Source organism: Doryrhamphus excisus, chromosome 1 (genome assembly GCF_030265055.1).
Source record: "Doryrhamphus excisus isolate RoL2022-K1 chromosome 1, RoL_Dexc_1.0, whole genome shotgun sequence".
Taxonomy (NCBI): Eukaryota; Metazoa; Chordata; class Actinopteri; order Syngnathiformes; family Syngnathidae; genus Doryrhamphus; species Doryrhamphus excisus.
Window position 1 is genome coordinate 31,695,628 of NC_080466.1, and position 17,371 is coordinate 31,712,998.

Here is a 17,371-nt window from a genome sequence, read left to right on the forward strand (position 1 = left end):
CCTTACACCCTTATCCAAGAAGAACAAGGCAGCGGGAGGGTGGCTGGGTAAGCTGCCCGCCTAAAAACATGGCAGCTGACACAATCACTGTTTGCTATACATCCAAACTGGTCTGCCTTGATGGGCCAGGTTAGAGGGGATGTTGACCTACACAACCAGCAGCGGTGACCTTGCCGTACCATAACAGACCCAGGCATGCACTTGTTTGTTATTATCCTGTCATGTCACCACTTCTTTACTTACACAACTAGTGCTCAGTGTCTTCCAGTCAGTAGCAGTCCATCATACAACCACCACCATGCTAGCTTGTTAAGACAATGCAGCACAATCTCTCTCTCTCTCTCCGAAGAAAACCGTACCCTAAGTCTAAACATTTACCTTCTGCTCCTGCCTAATACTTAAAGCTTGCATCTATTCACCAGGAGTATTACAAATGCTGGCAGCTAGGTCGGTTAGCCGCTGCAGACCGGCCGCTAACACTAGCAGTGCACCGTGCAATTGATGCACATTTCCAAAATGAATCATTCACTTGGCCACAATGTTATTCAATAAGCTTAACGTGCCTGATGGTGTACACACATGCCTCAAATGCCACACGCTCGCTACCCGTCAAGCTAGCCAGTTAGCTGTGGAGCTAGCTGCTACTTCGGTGGGAAGATAACATGCCAGACTGCGTTCGAAAATGTGGCACTTTTAAAAAGCTGCGTAGCATCGACGGTTGCAATAACGTCCTGCAGTGATCTGAAGACTTCAAAGAAGTGGCTTCTTCTTCACTTCACATTCGGCCAGCTCATTCTGCACAAAAGGGACAAAACTGTTTCCTAAACATTGTCAACTTGTAAGAATTGCTGGCTGTGGTTTTTCGGGAAGGGTGTTATTAGTCCCTATCGGCACCACCACAACACACAGCTGTGTCCGGTAGCAAGTAGCCGCTACCGCGCTACATCCGATCAATCTTTCTACCTCTTTTCAACTCCCATCTAGTGACAAACGGCGGTTGCTGCCTTTTCATCTAAATTCTCAATGTAGCAGATGTCGCTTTGTGTCGGTTCGTATGTCCAAAACACGACACTAAAAATGCTACCCTTTTCCAACGCAGTCTGGCGTACATTCTTGCCAAGCGTGGAACTTGCGGGACTTCCCACGGAGGAAACCAACTAAACCACGCCGCCGACCACAGCCTACAATCAGTATCCCCGAGGCGTGTGTGTGTGTATCGGTGCAACCAGGTGAGGCCCGCTGCACCGGGGCCTATCTTGCTACCTCGAGCCGGTCGCATACCTCTGTGGGCCGGCTGATCTCGAACAGGTCGAGCCGGTTGGCGTTCCAGTGGTTGATGATGTCGGCCAGTTTCCTCCTCTCCTCCTCCCTGTTGCCCGTCATGGTGGACCGCCTTGCTGACCTTCTCGGTCCGCCTGAAGCGCCCCGGTAAAAGAAAAAAGATTATTCCACAGGAGGGTCAGACGCTCCGGTCGTTTTTACCGCTTGGAAGTCCGAGACTGCTCCCTCTTCAGTGTGTGTGACTTCGGTTTGAGCTCGGCCAGCCGGGTGAGCCTGGGCGCGCTCCCGATGCTCTCAGTACGCGTGCGCGCCGCTAGTGTTAACCCTTTCAAATCCAAACAGCCGTGAAGCTGCTGCTTGATGACGTCATCTACCCTGGCAGGCCCCCAACTTCACTTTTGGCCACTTCATTAGGTACACCTGCACAATCCCTATAGTCATTTATTAGCATGACCCAGACAGTGCCACTGAGGGAAAGACAGGAAGCAGAACTGGAGGTAGCAGAGATGAGGATGCTGAGGTTCACGTTGGGAGTGACCAGGATGGATAGGATCAGTAAGGAGTACATCAGAGGGGCATTACATGTTAGACCCCTTGAAGATAAAGTCCGAGAGGCCAGACTGAAATGGTTGGGACATGTCCAGAAGAGAGTTGAAGGATGCTAGGTAGGCGTGGAGGAGCTTTATGGATGTAGTGAAGGAGGACATGAGGGGAGTTGGTGTGAAAGGACATATGCAGAAGACAGGGTTGGATGGAGGAGATTGGTTTGCAGTGGCGACCCCTGGAGGGTAAAAAAGTACAAACAAATACTTTGTGTTATTATTAGTTAGGAGCACTAACAGCATTGCCCTTCTCTCGTTACACTACACTACATTTTTGACTTTTGGTTTCATTTTATTTTGGCAATGGCCCCCGAGCCTCACATTGGATACCCTTGATCTACGTTGCAATAGTTAGCTAGCTAAAATTCAACTGTGGTTGTTTTTTCCCCTATCAAACAGCAGAATAATAAGCAGTGTTTCAATCATAATAAGTGATAAGTGTATGCTGGCAGTCAAGTTTGTTTTAAAAAGTGCAGCACAGTATCTTCCTTCCCGCTTTTTGTCATCAAAAGCGAAGCAAAGGAGTGTTTTGTTTGCATCAGCATCCATCTTGAATGTTTATAAGAAATATGCACAAACTCTTCTCCTGCTGCTGTGGAGAGAAGATAAGCAATAACGCTGCATTAGCGCCTTATCGCGTTGAGGGTGAAAACAAGATAAGATGAGCCTCGCTGTAGTCAAAGTGGAAGACTTAATAATTGATAGCAGCAATGTGATGGTGTGTGTGTGTGTGTGATGATGTGCCAGCGTATGTTTTATCACAACGTAATGAACAGACCTCCTGTTACCAGCCATCAAACAAAACACTTTGAACAGAGTGTTTATGTACGCGCACACAATCAGTGCGTACGCGCTGTGACATCACACAGGAAGTGGCGGCGCTATCTGGCCATGTTGGTTTCCTGTTGTGGTTTGGAACTTCTGCTAAAATCCCAGAAGTTGAAGAGCAATCCACCCAAACCACGCTGGTGCGCTTTTAAAGCAAATGTTCCTTGTTGGTGGCTCTGTGTTGTTCTGTCAAGTCAGCTGTGTTCTCATCCACGAGTCACGCAACACGCCAGCCGCATGCTCATCATCGCTGCGCTAACAAAAACAAATGGCTTCATGCAGTCTGTGGGGCGGGTGGGACTCCACTTGACTCACCACAACTATTTTTGGGAGGTGTCATCCCGCATCTCCTTTCAGACATACCCACAACCAAACTCTGGGGCCCCGAACATCAGCCTCCTGACGGGCATCCATAAACCCAAAAGAAGTTACAGTGGTGTGGAAAAGGGTTAGGGTTAGCAAGAGGCGAGGTCCACCCTGGACTGGTCGCCAGCCAATATGTCATAACATTATTCTTGTAAAATTATGCTGTTTTTATTATCGTAAAGCTGCTGCTAACTATTCAGTTTTTGCTATTTTTGACGGTGCGGCGGGCCAATAAAGAATCACTGCAAATGGCCCCAAGGCCACAATTTGGGCACCTCTATTTTAGAATATAAAAGTTTGGGACAACCCTGCTATAGTTGATAATACTAATATTTGTTTGGATATTTCTTGCAGGATTTTAAAAATAAATCATATAGTATAAATAAAATCATATAGTTTGCATTAAGAGAGCTCAATGCTAATGTGAAAGCAGGAAGGGTGTAGCCTGGGAGGTGAAGTCATTGGACTCGGCAGTGTTGTGTGATATTCAGCACCCGCTGGCAAGGGCCGAACATGACAAGAAGAAAACAACATCATTGTTTGCACCTTCTGCTTTGAGTCCCAATTGTCATTTTCCATTTGTAGCACTACTGGTTAGCATGATGCACGCTACGGCTCAGTTTAGTATAAATGTAATTAAGTGTAATATAAATCAATTCATAATGTTTTGTGGTTGACAATGGCCTATTATTAGTCCAAAATATATACACATTAAGCAAATTGTATGTATGATTGGCCTAAATGGAGCGTTTTCAGGCATAAAATAGCTAAATGAAGGCATTAGAAGAGGTTGATGAAATGTAGTGTTCCACACTGGCCGCTAGGTGTCACTAGTGCCACACCTATCAGACTTGATTGCCAGAACAAAAGGCTTTCATTGCAGCTTTGAATGGTCTCATAACAGGCACAATAACATCATCATCATCATCCTAGTCATAATCCATAATCCAGCTAAAAGTCCTTCAACAAAGCTTGAGGAGAAACATTCTCCGTGAAGCATAAAGACATAAACAGTGGTACATGTTGGTACATGTAGTACATTTGAGCTGCATTATCACCTACCGTATTTATAGTCTATTACTCACGTATGGTTGACGAGATGTGCTTTCTGACACCTGATTTGGGGAAACAACCCAAAGATGTGTCCCGTATGCGTCCTGTGATTGGCTGCTGACCAATCCAGGCGTAGGTCTGACCCCCATGAAGACAAGATCTGTAGAAAATGAAAGGATGGAAACAATGATGACTTTATTGAAGGTTGCAATTGGAAGCGTGACTCACCACCAACGTCACACACAAGCAAGGCTGCTCTTTCTAATTTTAGATTTAGGCAGACTTCACTTTGAACCGCCAGCCGCCGTAATCCTCAGCCTACTCGTGATGGCAAACTCCAGGAGGAAGATCTTTCTTTTTAATCAGCCGAGAAGCTCAGTGGGATCGAACACGTCACAGCTGAGCTTGAAGACGACACGCGTGATACCAGACCAAACTAGACCAATGGGTTCTCCAGCCAGGCCCACCTGGTGACAAATGAAAGAATGCAACATGTTGGGATTTTGCTGGTTTGGTTGTTCTGTTTGTGTGTTTGTGTTGGGAATAACTTGGCACCCAGACTGCTGTTTGCCATATTTGTTTTGATCTAAATCTACAAACTGCAATCTACAAACTACACAAGACATCCTGCTGAAGAACAACCCTGTTTATGTTTCATTTGAGTGTAGTGGCTGCATGTTTGTGATAAGGTGGAGGTGTGATGGTGGTGGCGTCCAGTGGTAGGACATTCTGTGTGTGTGTGTGTGTGTGTGTGTGTGTGTGTTGACGCCACAACGTGTTCTATGGGAGCTTTTGTATTTGCCTGGCTGTCACCGTCTGCGAGCGACAAAGGCTGACTTCATGGACTGGCGCTGAGTGGTGGCGGCCCTTGTCCCTCGTGACATGACCTTATTCTTGGACAATTAGGACTTTTTCTTGTTAGATTACAACTTCATCATCGTATTTGGGCTTTCTTTTCTGTAGCAGTAGATTTGTGCTGATATTTCTTAACTTTTCTTGTTAAATTGTATTTTCAGAACGGGCCACACTTCGAGCACCCCTGCCACTGGGAATAAGGCAAAGGGAAGTAACGTGTTGCCATCTGAAAGCATTCATCACGTTGTGACGGGATTATGAAGTGTAAAAAGAAGTGAAACTCGTGCAGCCATGTTGTCGTCATGCTACATTGACTGGAGTGACCTTTCGGGGGGGGGGGGGGGCAGCAACCACGTCTGTGTGGTCCGTGTGTTCCTGAGCCCTGGGGTCTGCCCTATCATCATGAAAGGCCGCTGGAGTCAGTGAGGCGTACGCCACATGTCCACCACGAAAGAGGAAGACGTGACGCGGCCCGGATGAGGTTGGAAGGAGTGCGCCGCCATTGATGTCACACGTCTTGTCTGGTCGAGGGCACGGGGGGGGGTTCTTTCATTTGGACGCTTTGAAAAGAGAAGATGAGTGACAAAAAGCCTTGTGGCCTCAACTTGAACCTCCTCCTAATCCTTCCTCTTCGTTCCTCCTGCTGAAGCCTGGCGTCTTGTCTTTGCAGGAATTTGCTAGCATGGATTCGCTGCCGTGTACACGGACTTTCCATGGTTTTAGTTTTTATCCACTATATATTCATTTTAAAAATACATTTAAATGAGCCCAAAGGCTACTTTACATCTTGGATCCCACTGGTGAATAAATCATTAAGATACATTATATCAAACAAGGAAATTATAACATTTATTTACACTATACGACAATACCAAGTCCATCTGAAATAGTACATATATATATATATATATATATATATATATATATATATATATATATATATATATATATATACACCTCGATGGTAGTAATGATAATACAGCAATAATTTAAAGACGTCATAGTAATAACTAGCCTACTGTAGGGGCCATGTTCTCAAAATACTTACAAATGAAGTCAGAGTGACGACACAGGAGGCCACGCCCACATGTTGATCCAGGTGACATCAGCTGCTTCTAGCCGGCGTGCTGGCCCAGTCAGACCGGTTTTAAACCCCACATCGGTCACGCCTGCCTGCTGGGGAGACGTTCATGTGAATAATCACACTTGAAGGAGAACAAGCCGGCTGAGTCGCACTCACACCTCATTGGTGCAGCTGAACGGATGGTTTTTAACCCCGACCCCGACCGTGACCCCAAAACTAAAACAAACCCGCTTAGGCAAAATGGGTCATCTGACTGGCATAATAATACTACCACTAATAATATGAATAATAATTGTACTTTTCAGCAGGTCGGTGTCAGTGTGGTGAGTTTTGGGACAAACAAACAAATACTGTAATGTTATTTTAATGTCATAATGTAGTTATTTTAACTTGTTTGAAATGTCTATTGTTTTTTCTAATTTAGTTGATTTTTTTTTATATTGAAACGCTATCATAACAATCTGGGGGATTTTAGGCCAAAATCAAGTACATTTTGCGTCATTATTTTAATGAATTGAATTGAAATGCTGTCATAACGACACGTGATTGGCTGTCAATCTGGGGGATTTTAGGGCAAAGGCGAATAATTATTTCCTGATTATTTGAATGTTTCAAATGTAAAGGTCATTGATTTGTATTCCATTGTCATGGAAAGGCCGTCACAACCAACCCCGTGCGGATAGTGGGTTTCATGTTTGACTCGTGCGTTGGTCGTCCGAGCTGGCGTGATGCACCATCCAGTCCCCCAAGCGGATGTTGATGAAAACAAGAAGACGCTTTCCTAAGGAGGTGAAAGAGAAACACTCCTGCTCTCCGTCTGCCATCCCTGAAAGAAAGACAACGGGAGCCACCTACGTTTCCCACAGTGCTCGGCTGCCGTGGAAGGATGTTATTTTGCTTCTTTAATTACCGGCTTAGTGTGCGTGTGTGTGAGTGTGTATGAGTCACTATTGTACAGTACACACACACACACACACACACACACAGGAGAGGAGAATGCGGCTGTTGGAGTGCAGGAGAGCAGAGAGGAGAGCCAGATAAATGAGGAGCAGACAAAGTGAGAGTTGAATAATTCATGGATCTGTTTTACGTTTCTTTTCTCGGTGTCTTCACGCTTCCTTCCTCCACTTGAGTTCTACTCAGTTATTGACACGACGCAACAACACCGTTGGCTCTTGGCCCACAATGCACACTGTGGAGTGGCCTTTTATTGTGGCCAACTGAAGGCACACCTGTCCCATCAACATCACACTGCATGTTGGAATTCACCTTCCCTCACAGTCAACCGCAGCTCCCTCAGGCCCGGCGCCATTCGTGCAGCCCCCTGAGGCCAGGACTCTACCACCAGCATGCTTGAGTCAAAAATATCTTTTAAGAAGAAAAAAGCAGAAAAGAGCAGTCATTTTACAAGGCTAGGGCAAATTATCAAAAAAAAAGTCATCAAATTAGAAAATCTCATGTTTATATTATGAGGAGCACAGTCATGTCATTTCAGAGTGAAAGAGGTAAAGAATAAAAGTTGAAGTCATTCTTTAGAGAGGATTCATCATAGAATCATACATGTCTGCATTGTGTAACAAAATATCAAAGTAGCAAGTGCAAGTGCCTTTCCTGTTTCACGATGTGACCTTCGCTGGAAAAAGTTAGGACACCCCTGGTCTACGGTATTGTCCTCTTCACAAAATACAATGAATGAATGAAATGGGAGAGTAGTCACTATGGAGAGAACCTTTGTCATGTCTTTCCATCTATTACAATCAAGCTGTGTGTGTGAGAGTGTGTGTGTGTGAGAGTGTGTGTGTGTGCGTGTGTGTGAGCGATGGAGCCCCATAAAGCGGCAGAGTGTCATGCTCAGCATCTCTGTATGTTGTTGTCCATTGTGCTGCTGGGAACAACAGCAGTGATGCACTGTGTCAGCAATGTACTGTCTGCCTCGATCACACACACACGCACACACACACACACACACACACACCGAACAACACAGCAATGCTGCCTGGTTCAGCGGTGTGCGACTCACGTGCATAAAGTGTCAAGTGTACACATTGTGAGGAAGAAATGCAGACGTTAGAGAAAGTAAGAGAATGGCGTCGATGATGAGTGTATGGTCTCACGTGGATTCATCCCCATGACGAAAATAAAATAATAAAATATCCATGAAAGCATCCACGTTCTTCTTTCAGGCAGCTTGTACTCCTTTACTGTCTAATTACTGTCCAAGCACCTTTACCATGAACATTTTGAAAATGTTTAAAATCTCGCAAAAATGGGCCAAAATGAGCAAAGAGGGAAGCTGATAGTAATAATCGTGAAAAAGCAGAGATGCAGTGTTTTCCTCCAAAATATTCTTAGCATACGGTATCTACATGTGCTAGCACTCGTGCCAGGTGTTGAGGACCCCAGAGCTGAGACCAAGGAAAATGTAGTAAAAGTATTCAATAATAAACCAAGGGCGCTAACAGAGGAGGAAAAACTAAGTACAACATAAGATGCCAGTGACAGAAGGTCACAGGGAAGCTGAGAGTACAAAGAAAAGAGTACAAAGTAGTAAATAAGTATTACAAAGTGGCTCAACTACTTACAGACAGGAGGCAGCCAAAATAGGAGTTACTAGGCAGAGAGACAGGACGAGGCAACAATGGAAGTGGACTGGTACATGAAGGCCTAATGGCTGATGGGCAAAGGTGTGCAGACCAGGGGAACAAGGCAGGGCTTCGCTGCAGGACAGAAAAGAGACAACAGGGGGCAGCAGACCAAAACAAGTAGACATCATGACACTGCCCTCCAAAATATATAAGTGGCCAACTTGCACCCTTTCCCTTTTCGCTATGTGGCCCTCGCTTAGCCCGGGACATGCTAGGCATATAGCGCATGTTGACATATGGCACCCACATTGGCTGCCGCAAAGGCAATGAGGTTTGAGGCTGATGTTGACCAGAATGACGCCAGCAGCAGCTGCCGTGCGGTCAGCCGACCAAACATGTTTAGTCAAAGCGGGAGGATATTTTAGTCAAGATTTTCTTGCACAAACAAGTCTTAAGTTTGTTCGGGTGACCATCGTGTATTTTCACGAGCCACACCAGGACACACGCCCCAGCAATGAGACACAGCCCGTTTACTCCAACATGACCTCAGTCATCATCTCAATACTTGATGTATCATATGCAGTAGGACACGTATGCCTCCTCTATGGCCCATCAGAAAATACTATCAATAAACCAAAGAATGGGCTTCTCAGAGCTGTGCAGCCCCCCTGCAAACATGATGTATAAAAAAGATGACTTCAACAAAGATATTTATACCTTTTGTTTATTTCTTCATTCTGTTGTTCTTGCTCATCCTTCTTGTTGGTAGAGTAGAGCTGATTTCTTCCCACACTTGTTTCAGAAGCTTAAGAAAATGAGATGAAACAGAATAAAATCTATGAAAAGAAAGATATTTTCATCAAATTCTAATTCCGTGTTGGTCATATGGTAAGACTTGTCAAGTCTACTTTTTAGACTTTGTCAGACACATTCAGGTTTTGTCATTTCCTGCCCAGTAAAAGCAGTCGACAACTGTGGGATTTGAAAAAAGATGGCCGCCGGCATGTTGAGTCCAACAAGGATGAGGATGAAGTCTTTTGGGGGCCAAATGAGCTGTGGTTCTCATGTGGGTTTGACATTCCAGGAGGGATTTGTATGAAAGCGCCGCAGGATTGGCTGAGAAAAGTCAGCCTGGAGGAAGGAAGTGAGCACGCTTGAGAAACTAAGTGTCTTAGCTTTGTTTTCCATCAGCAGTCACTCGGGTCAGCGTCTGGATGAGGATGAGCAAGAAACAACCTGCTTTAACTGGGTTTTACCTGACGGGCATACACTACAACGTTACTTTCCAGACAAGACCAAACGTACAGTGGTGTGGAAAAGGGGAACATTTTAAACTTTTAAAGAAACAAATGTTGTTCAAAAGTAAAGAATGAAACAAAGTCACGAGTTACCTAAGAGGAGAGGACACGTCATCCCTGTGCTCTTGTTTTCAGCCACTAGAGGGCGACCTTGGTCTTTTGCTGGGTGGCGGCCATCTTTAATGTTCTCCACTGCAACAACAGGAAGGACGTTTTCAACCAAGTGGACAACCGTGTCTGCCCAAACAAACAAACAAAACACAGCACCCGCCTGCCCAAGGCTCCAGCCAATCAACACTCACCCTGGAAGCACTAATGAACCAATCAGAGAGGATTTCCTGTTGTAAGGTTTACAATAGCTTTTTATTCCGAGTGGTCAAAGTCAATTTGTGCTTCATCATCCAGTCACTGTCATAGCGATTATCACCTTATGATTGCTGATAACGCTTAGATGGCCTTCCACCTCGGGAATGGGAAGCTGCTTCTCATGAACACAATGATTGGCAGCAGGCCGCATTCAAAATTCACCTCTTCACTTCCTGATGGTGTCATGGTACAGCTGCTGCCTTGCAAGGCAGATGATGCAGGCGCATCCTCAATATTCATACAATATTCCAACTTTTAAAAAACATTTCAACTCTATTTTGCAAACATGTTTTCCTCATAATGCCATGCCATTCTTCTTGTTGTAATATTTTGACTTTCTTCAAGTAAAATTACATTTTTATACTTTTTTACACCACTGTATTTCTTTGGATGTTGTTGTGGGGTCTTTTGTGACCTCTTGGATGCGTCATGGCTGCACTCTTGGGGTCATTCTGCACATTAGTTTTCTGACGTGAACCATCTGATGTAGCAACCATGCTAAAAGCACGGTACCGTGTGATGTTGGTGTATTCTGGTAAATAGGATGGCTGTGATTGTCTCATTTCTGTGAGCAAACGTCGCCACAAACAGTGGCGTCAAAGAAAACAAACAGACGGCGATGTGGTGAACGCCCTTGGAATAACTTGTCGTAAACCTTTGCCCTTTGCCACTGCTCCTGTAGGGAACCATGACCCCCCTCCCCGCCAAGACCACTGACACCATCCTGAATGTAAAGTGGAGTCAGTCAGGTAGAAACGTGTATTATCATTGTCAGCAACACAAAGGAAGCAAATGGTCAGGTTTTGAAGAGATTGTACCGAGGATCAAAGATCATATATAGTACTGTACTGTACTATACTGTACTGTCAGTGTGTGTGTGTGTGTGTCACACTTGGACTTTGCTCGCAGGTCTTGCCTGTAAAGTACGTTTGTAGCGTGTTTCATCACACAAGAGCCTTGACTCGGCGGCAGGGAGGCTCCTCTGATGAGACAACCTTTCCTGGTCTTCTCTTTTTCCCTTCAGTCCGGCAGCCATGATCAGCCGCAACTTCAAGAACGTGTTTGTGGTTTCTCTCGGCTTCCTGTCGCTCTTCACAGCGTATGGAGGTCTGCAGAGCCTGCAGGTAAACGCCAGCGTCATAAGAATATTCATCAACTAGATGCATCTTTTCTCCAAATGTAATTGATCCTTCGTCACGTAAACGTCATTCATTTAAGTGGTCAAAAACATTTGCTAAATTGTAAAAGTAAAAAAAATCAAATTTAATATATCAGTCTTTAAATAAATGAAATTAATATTAATGTTTAAAAAAACGACCATTTTAGCCGGTTTTATTCATCATTATTTGTTATCAATTATTGATTTTAATCATTACAGTGATATTTATTTTATTATACAATTATTTTCATTTTATTTCAGTTTATTTTCTAAATAAAATGTAATACATCTTTTTTTAAGTAAATTGAGTAATAAATAAAAGTGACTAAAATATCAATGCTTTGATTTATTTATATTATTTGTTACAGCAATATTTTATTCTGATATTGCTGTTTTTATTTCAATTTTTAAATTCTCGTTCTAAATAAGATATACTCCAGTCAATATCTTTACAAATATTTCTATTTCTTTTATCGTCAATAAAACTCTGTAAATATTTGTAATAATTGTAAAAATAATGCAGTTCTTTTCAAAGTGAATTCATCATGAATGAATGAGTTGAATTGAATCAATGAGTTGTGTTTTGTGATGTAAATTCAGCCTGCCAGTGTATTTCTTCTATTCTGAGTATTCTCTAATACTTTCCAAGTCAAGTACCAGTAAGTACTGTGTGCTGCAATAATGGTGAGAAAGGTAGCGCTTCCAGTGGAAGTCTCGAAGCGGTGGGGATAAAAACCTGAAAATAGAGCGCAGGTTGAGTAAGACGTTGAGTCAACCCCCTCAACCTCAAGCAGCTTCCCCGAACCTCTCCCCGTGCAGAGCAGCCTGAACGCGGAGGAGGGGATGGGCGTGACGTCGCTGAGCGTCATCTACGCCTCCATCATCATCTCCTCCATGTTTCTGCCACCCATCATGATCAAGAACCTGGGCTGTAAGTGGACCATCGTGGCCGGCATGGCGTGCTACGTGTCCTACTCCTTTGGGAACCTCTACCCGGGCTGGTAAGAAGCCGGTCTCATCCAGACGTGGGAGTCCAGCAGCCTCAGTCAGACGCTCCCGCCCTTAGGTACACCCTCATCCCCACCTCCATCATCCTGGGCTTGGGGGGCTCGCCTCTCTGGTCGGCCAAGTGCACCTACCTGACCATCTCCGGCAACGTGCAGGCAGCCAAGGAGGGCAAGAAGGGCTCGGACGTCATCAACCAGTACTTTGGCATCTTCTTCTTCATCTTCCAGTCCTCGGCCGTGTGGGGGAACCTCATGTCCTCGCTCATCTTTGGCCAGGACACCAACATAGGTAGGGAGTGACGCCCAAACACACGCTGACACCCCAAACACATGCGGTGGAAAATGCTTCAGGGCGTCCTGCTCAGGTCTAAAATGGATTTAGAAAGGATTATTGCCCATAATATTAGTAGTGTGGCTTCTCATTCCTTTAGGCTTAATGTATTTTTAAAATTAAATGTAGGTTTTATTCTCCCAATAATACATTTGGACTTCATCCTCCTCATATTTTATCTCACGTTTTATCCCAACCTAATTTACAAAAAATTACAACTTGATGCTTCGTTTTGTTCTCTTATTTCTTTGAATATTTCAATCCTGTTTCAAATCAAAATGACATTATTTTGACTTTTTTCTCTCAATATTTTGACTTTATTCTATTTTCTTGGGCTGCTTTTCTTTGCTTTTTTGGTAAATGAATCAAAAATTATAAACAAGTAATTATGACTTCACATTTTCACATTAATTAATCGTGATTAATCACCATGTCGCCCATTTCCCCGTATTTTATTGAAGGCAAGATCAATTACAGGGCAAGTTTATGTATATTTGTATTATGTGTATATGTATTAACAGCGGCAAAATCAAGTTACGACATAGCACACATGTTAAAATCTATTTACCTGTTTAACACTGGTTTATTTAATACTCTGACGTCAGCTGGGATAGGCTCCAGCATACCCACGTGACCCTAGTGAGGATAAGCGGAATTCATTTAAAATGTCATTTTAAATGAATTCACATTTTCTGGGATGGAGTAAAATGTACATAGCGTTAAGGGTTACAAATTGAGTTACAAGAATATTCAGTTATTGTTTTTTTTTCCTTTTAGAAACCGAGAGCAACTTCTTGGGTGTACTAATGAATGCGAAGGGCTGCCAGTTTGATACACACTTCTCAAATAATTTGCCTTTAACGAGTATGTGTTATTATGAATAATTCATGATATTCATCTGCCCTACGGCAATGCTTATAAAGCTAGCAGTTAGCAACATAACATCTCCCTATTAGCAGTACACTAAACACACTCAATGCTAGCATGCTAACAATAGCATGAAATAGTGGCAATGGCTAACTTAGCTCAGCAGTTAGCCACCCGCTCGGCGGCTGAATCCCAACACTCTAATATGACGCTACAAACATTGAAGGAATGAGAAATAAGCAGGTTACTCACGTTTATAAGCCATACTGTTATTTGGACATCAAAAGTTACGACAACTCTGAATCCCGCGCTGCTGCCCTGGTGCATTCATGTGCCCAGCTAGTGTCGTAAATGGGAGCTGCGCTGAGAGCAGCAAAAGAGAATGGACACTTAGGAGCGACCCGTTGCATTAAAGCACCGGGTCATAAATCTAGGAATCCTGGAGCTATAGCACACAATTTCTATAGCACACAACTACCAGGAATAGAACCAACCACCCCAGCCAATCAACCTCCAACCTGCGTTGATGTGTGGCACTTACAGCAGACAGCCACCAGAGGGAAACATCTCCCCTTGTCAGATTGCAGACCTGTCAATCGCTCCCTTTTCCCAGGGGAACTCACTGTTTTGTTTTGGTTTTATTGCCCTTCTTATCCGTCGCCCTCCTGTTTAATAGTTTCCCATCAACCCCCCCCCCCACCCCCTCCTGACCCCCACCCCCAGTTTTTTAAGCTTCCACTGAACTAAAATAACCCTCTCCTTTACTGCATATTGAGTAATTAACAATGGGTTCAGCGTATGTGCTTTTGCTGCTATCTAGTGTCTACTTGCAAGATGACAAGTAGACATTATAACATTATTTTCCCTCATAATGTTACGAGTTTATTCTTTGAAAAATTTCACTTTTTTCCTTCTTAGAATACGATTTTTCCCTCGTAATATTTGTCTTTATTCTCGTAACATTACAGCTGTTTTTCAATTTCTGCTGTTGCTTTTTTTCTTTTAAAACTCTGCTACCAAAATTACATTTTTCCCTCGTCATCATTTTCCCCAAATTACAAATGTATCCTGTTTTCTTTATTTCTCATAATATAATTTATTTAAAAACATAGTTTGTCTTTAATATTTCAACCTGATGCTGCTAAAATGACATTATTCACACGCACACACACACACACTCACACACACACATGCCGTCCCATTTGTTGATTTGTTGACAAACTGAAGCCAAGTTTGCTGAATCAGCACATCTTCCCCTAAAAGTTAATGAGTGTCCATTTGGGGCTTGAAGAAAGATTGGGAAAGATTGAAGACCGGGCGAGGTTGAGTTTTAAGAGTTGTGTAGCGATGACATGCTAGTTTATGGTGCTGATATTCCTCATCTTATCAGCACCGACGATACCGGGCAAGGTCAAGCAAGGTCACGTGACCGCTAGCCGGGGTCCCCACGCCGTCATCACGCATGTCAGTTACACTAAAAGCATCGCTGACGTCAAAATGCCTCTCTTGTCTCTCGTGGTGCCCAGCTGACATCTCGGACGAGCAGCTGCGGTCCTGCGGGGCGGCCGACTGCGGCCTGAACATCACGTCCAACAGCACCACCAGCAGGCCTGCCCAGAAACTGGTGTGGACCCTCGTCGGCTGCTACATCGGTAACACCGACATCTGTCACCCTGAGGCTGAAGATGATAAAGTATCTGTAACCATGGTAACCGGTCCTTCAGCGGGCCGCGTGCACCTCGTTTCCTAGCGAGACACGTGCGACTTTGGGGCAGGTAACGATTGGCGTCAAATGCTCGATAAATGCTTCTAATGTTGACGCCAAGCGGACACCACAATCCAAAGTACACAATCATCCACACATCACCTCTCAATATTTTATCCGACTCTTATCTTATCAGATTGTGCGGCGTTGATACGCTTGCCAATCAGATTATCTGTCCTGTGATGACCCGTGACAGGCGTGGGCGTGCTGGCCATGCTGATCGTGGCCATCTTCCTGGACAACATCGACCGGGAACAGACCAGCCAGTTCCGTGGCAACCGGGAGCCATTCTGGCACACCTTCCTGGCCACGTTCCGCCTGCTGAAGGACTGGAGGCTGCTGACGCTCATCCCGCTCACCATGTACAGCGGCTTCGAGCAGAGCTTTCTCGCTGGCGAGTACACTAAGGTACGCCGCGGCGCTCCACCTTCATCCTGTGGTGGGGCTCCTAACCCTAGGAGCGAATGATGGGTATGGTGTGGATGTGAATAAAGCGGCGTTAGTGCTTCCTCATCACAGAACTACGTGACGTGCGCGCTGGGCATCCACTACGTGGGCTTTGTGATGATGTGTTTCGGAGCGTCCAATTCCCTTTGCTCCTTCCTCTTCGGGAGACTCGCTCGCTACACCGGGAGGGCGGCGCTCTTCCTTCTGGGTAAGGGAGTCCTCCACCCCAAGATGTGGGATGGTGTCACACTTAAATGTTCCATATCATCAAGCAAATATGAATATGAGTCAATGACAACACAACTCAACACAAACTGCTCTTTTGGAATCAAACGTTTTATTACTAAGGGAGAAGAAAAAGTTGCTTTCAATTGCGAGACAGGATTCATGCTTCCATTTATTACGGCAAGTCTTCCAAGTCCTGAAGCAGCAAAACACCATCACACTACCACCACCATATTTTACCGTTGCTCTGAAACGTTACTTTTACGCCCCATGTAATGGGACACACACCTTCCAAAAAGGGAAGTATTTCCCCAAAGGTCTTGGGGATCATTTAGATGTTTTCTGGCCAAATGGAGACCAGCCTTCATGTTCTTTTGTTCAGAAGTGGTTTTGGTCTTGGAACTCTGCCATGCAAGCCGTTTTGGCCTGGCCACTGAGCATCCCTTAATAATAAACGTTTGACTTCAAAAGTGTTGAGTTATGTTGACATTTGGTTGATGATCCCAAACATCCAAGCGTGACAAACCTGCCTGGAAAGGACCCCCCCCCCCCCCCGTACAATAAGATTTGGGATGTTCTCACCCGGGTTGCCGGTTGCTCTGCAGCTGCCGTGGCCAACTTCTCCTGCATCATGGCCCTCTTGTACTGGAGGCCCCACCCGGACCAGCTGGGGGTCTTCTTTGTGTTTCCTGCTCTGTGGGGGATGGCTGACGCTATCTGGCAGACGCAGACCAACGGTGAGAACATGTCAGACCTTCACGCCAAACGACCGGCTGATAAGCGGATGTTGCTCCCATAGCTCTGTACGGCATCCTCTTCCCCCGCGACAAGGAGGCGGCCTTCGCCAACTACCGCATGTGGGAGTCGCTGGGCTTCGTCATCGCCTTCGCCTACAGCACCTTCCTGTGCCTGGAGTACAAGCTCTACATCCTGCTGTCCGTCCTGCTGCTCACCGCCGTCACCTACCCCGTGGTGGAGTACTACGAGCACAAGCGGCCCACGCCGCCCGTGGAGGAGAGCGCCTACGAGAGCCACAAGGAGAAGGTCGCAATGGACGGGAAAAACATTTGCTGCCAGACAAAACTCTAAAAACAAGAAAAAAATGATTTGCTGATCATCAACATGGAGAAGATGGACTCAGCCTCGTTCCTCCGTTGTCTCATCTCTCCATCTTGTTCATTTATGGTTTGCCTTTGCACATCTCCGCTTTTTCTTTGTATTTTTTCCCCAGAACAGCCTCAACGTCTTTGTT

General features: G+C 44.9%; 2 protein-coding genes and 1 long non-coding RNA gene across 23 annotated transcripts in view; 1 reads left to right on the plus strand and 2 right to left on the minus strand.

Moving 5' to 3' along the window:
• The window catches only part of afdna (afadin, adherens junction formation factor a), a 54,983-nt gene extending 44,842 nt beyond the window's left edge, over positions 1 to 10,141 (minus strand). For 3 of the 20 annotated variants that reach the window (XM_058064206.1, XM_058064174.1, XM_058064159.1), the window contains exons 1-5: positions 6,740 to 6,755; positions 6,034 to 6,161; positions 4,359 to 4,597; positions 4,163 to 4,290; positions 1,282 to 2,062 (exon numbers count right to left, since the gene is read on the minus strand). In XM_058064206.1, the coding sequence (XP_057920189.1) occupies positions 1,282 to 1,383 (102 nt within the window). In that variant the 5' untranslated portion in view covers positions 1,384 to 2,062; positions 4,163 to 4,290; positions 4,359 to 4,597; positions 6,034 to 6,161; positions 6,740 to 6,755. Of the gene's footprint in view, positions 1 to 1,281; positions 2,063 to 4,162; positions 4,291 to 4,358; positions 4,598 to 6,033; positions 6,162 to 6,739; positions 7,006 to 7,338; positions 7,438 to 8,651; positions 9,460 to 10,045 lie in introns of those variants that run through there. The other 17 variants (XM_058064210.1, XM_058064109.1, XM_058064095.1 and 14 more) reach the window with 13 other exon arrangements.
• A 1,094-nt stretch (positions 10,142 to 11,235) lies between these two features.
• On the minus strand, positions 11,236 to 14,188 carry LOC131115757 (uncharacterized). Of its 2 annotated transcripts, XR_009123130.1 has the most exons (4): positions 13,935 to 14,188; positions 13,384 to 13,451; positions 12,617 to 12,851; positions 11,236 to 11,436 (listed from the first exon to the last, which is right to left on the minus strand). It is a non-coding gene; the product is annotated as an uncharacterized LOC131115757 (long non-coding RNA). The 2 variants fall into 2 exon arrangements; XR_009123079.1 differs by lacking the exon at positions 13,384 to 13,451.
• unc93a (unc-93 homolog A) lies at positions 11,353 to 17,208 on the plus strand. Its single transcript, XM_058064401.1, has 8 exons — positions 11,353 to 11,442; positions 12,297 to 12,478; positions 12,544 to 12,773; positions 15,209 to 15,334; positions 15,644 to 15,855; positions 15,967 to 16,102; positions 16,725 to 16,856; positions 16,919 to 17,208. The coding sequence occupies exons 1-8, from the start codon at positions 11,353 to 11,355 to the stop codon at positions 17,206 to 17,208; spliced, it is 1,398 nt and encodes a 465-aa protein (XP_057920384.1).
• Positions 17,209 to 17,371: the final 163 nt, after the last annotated feature.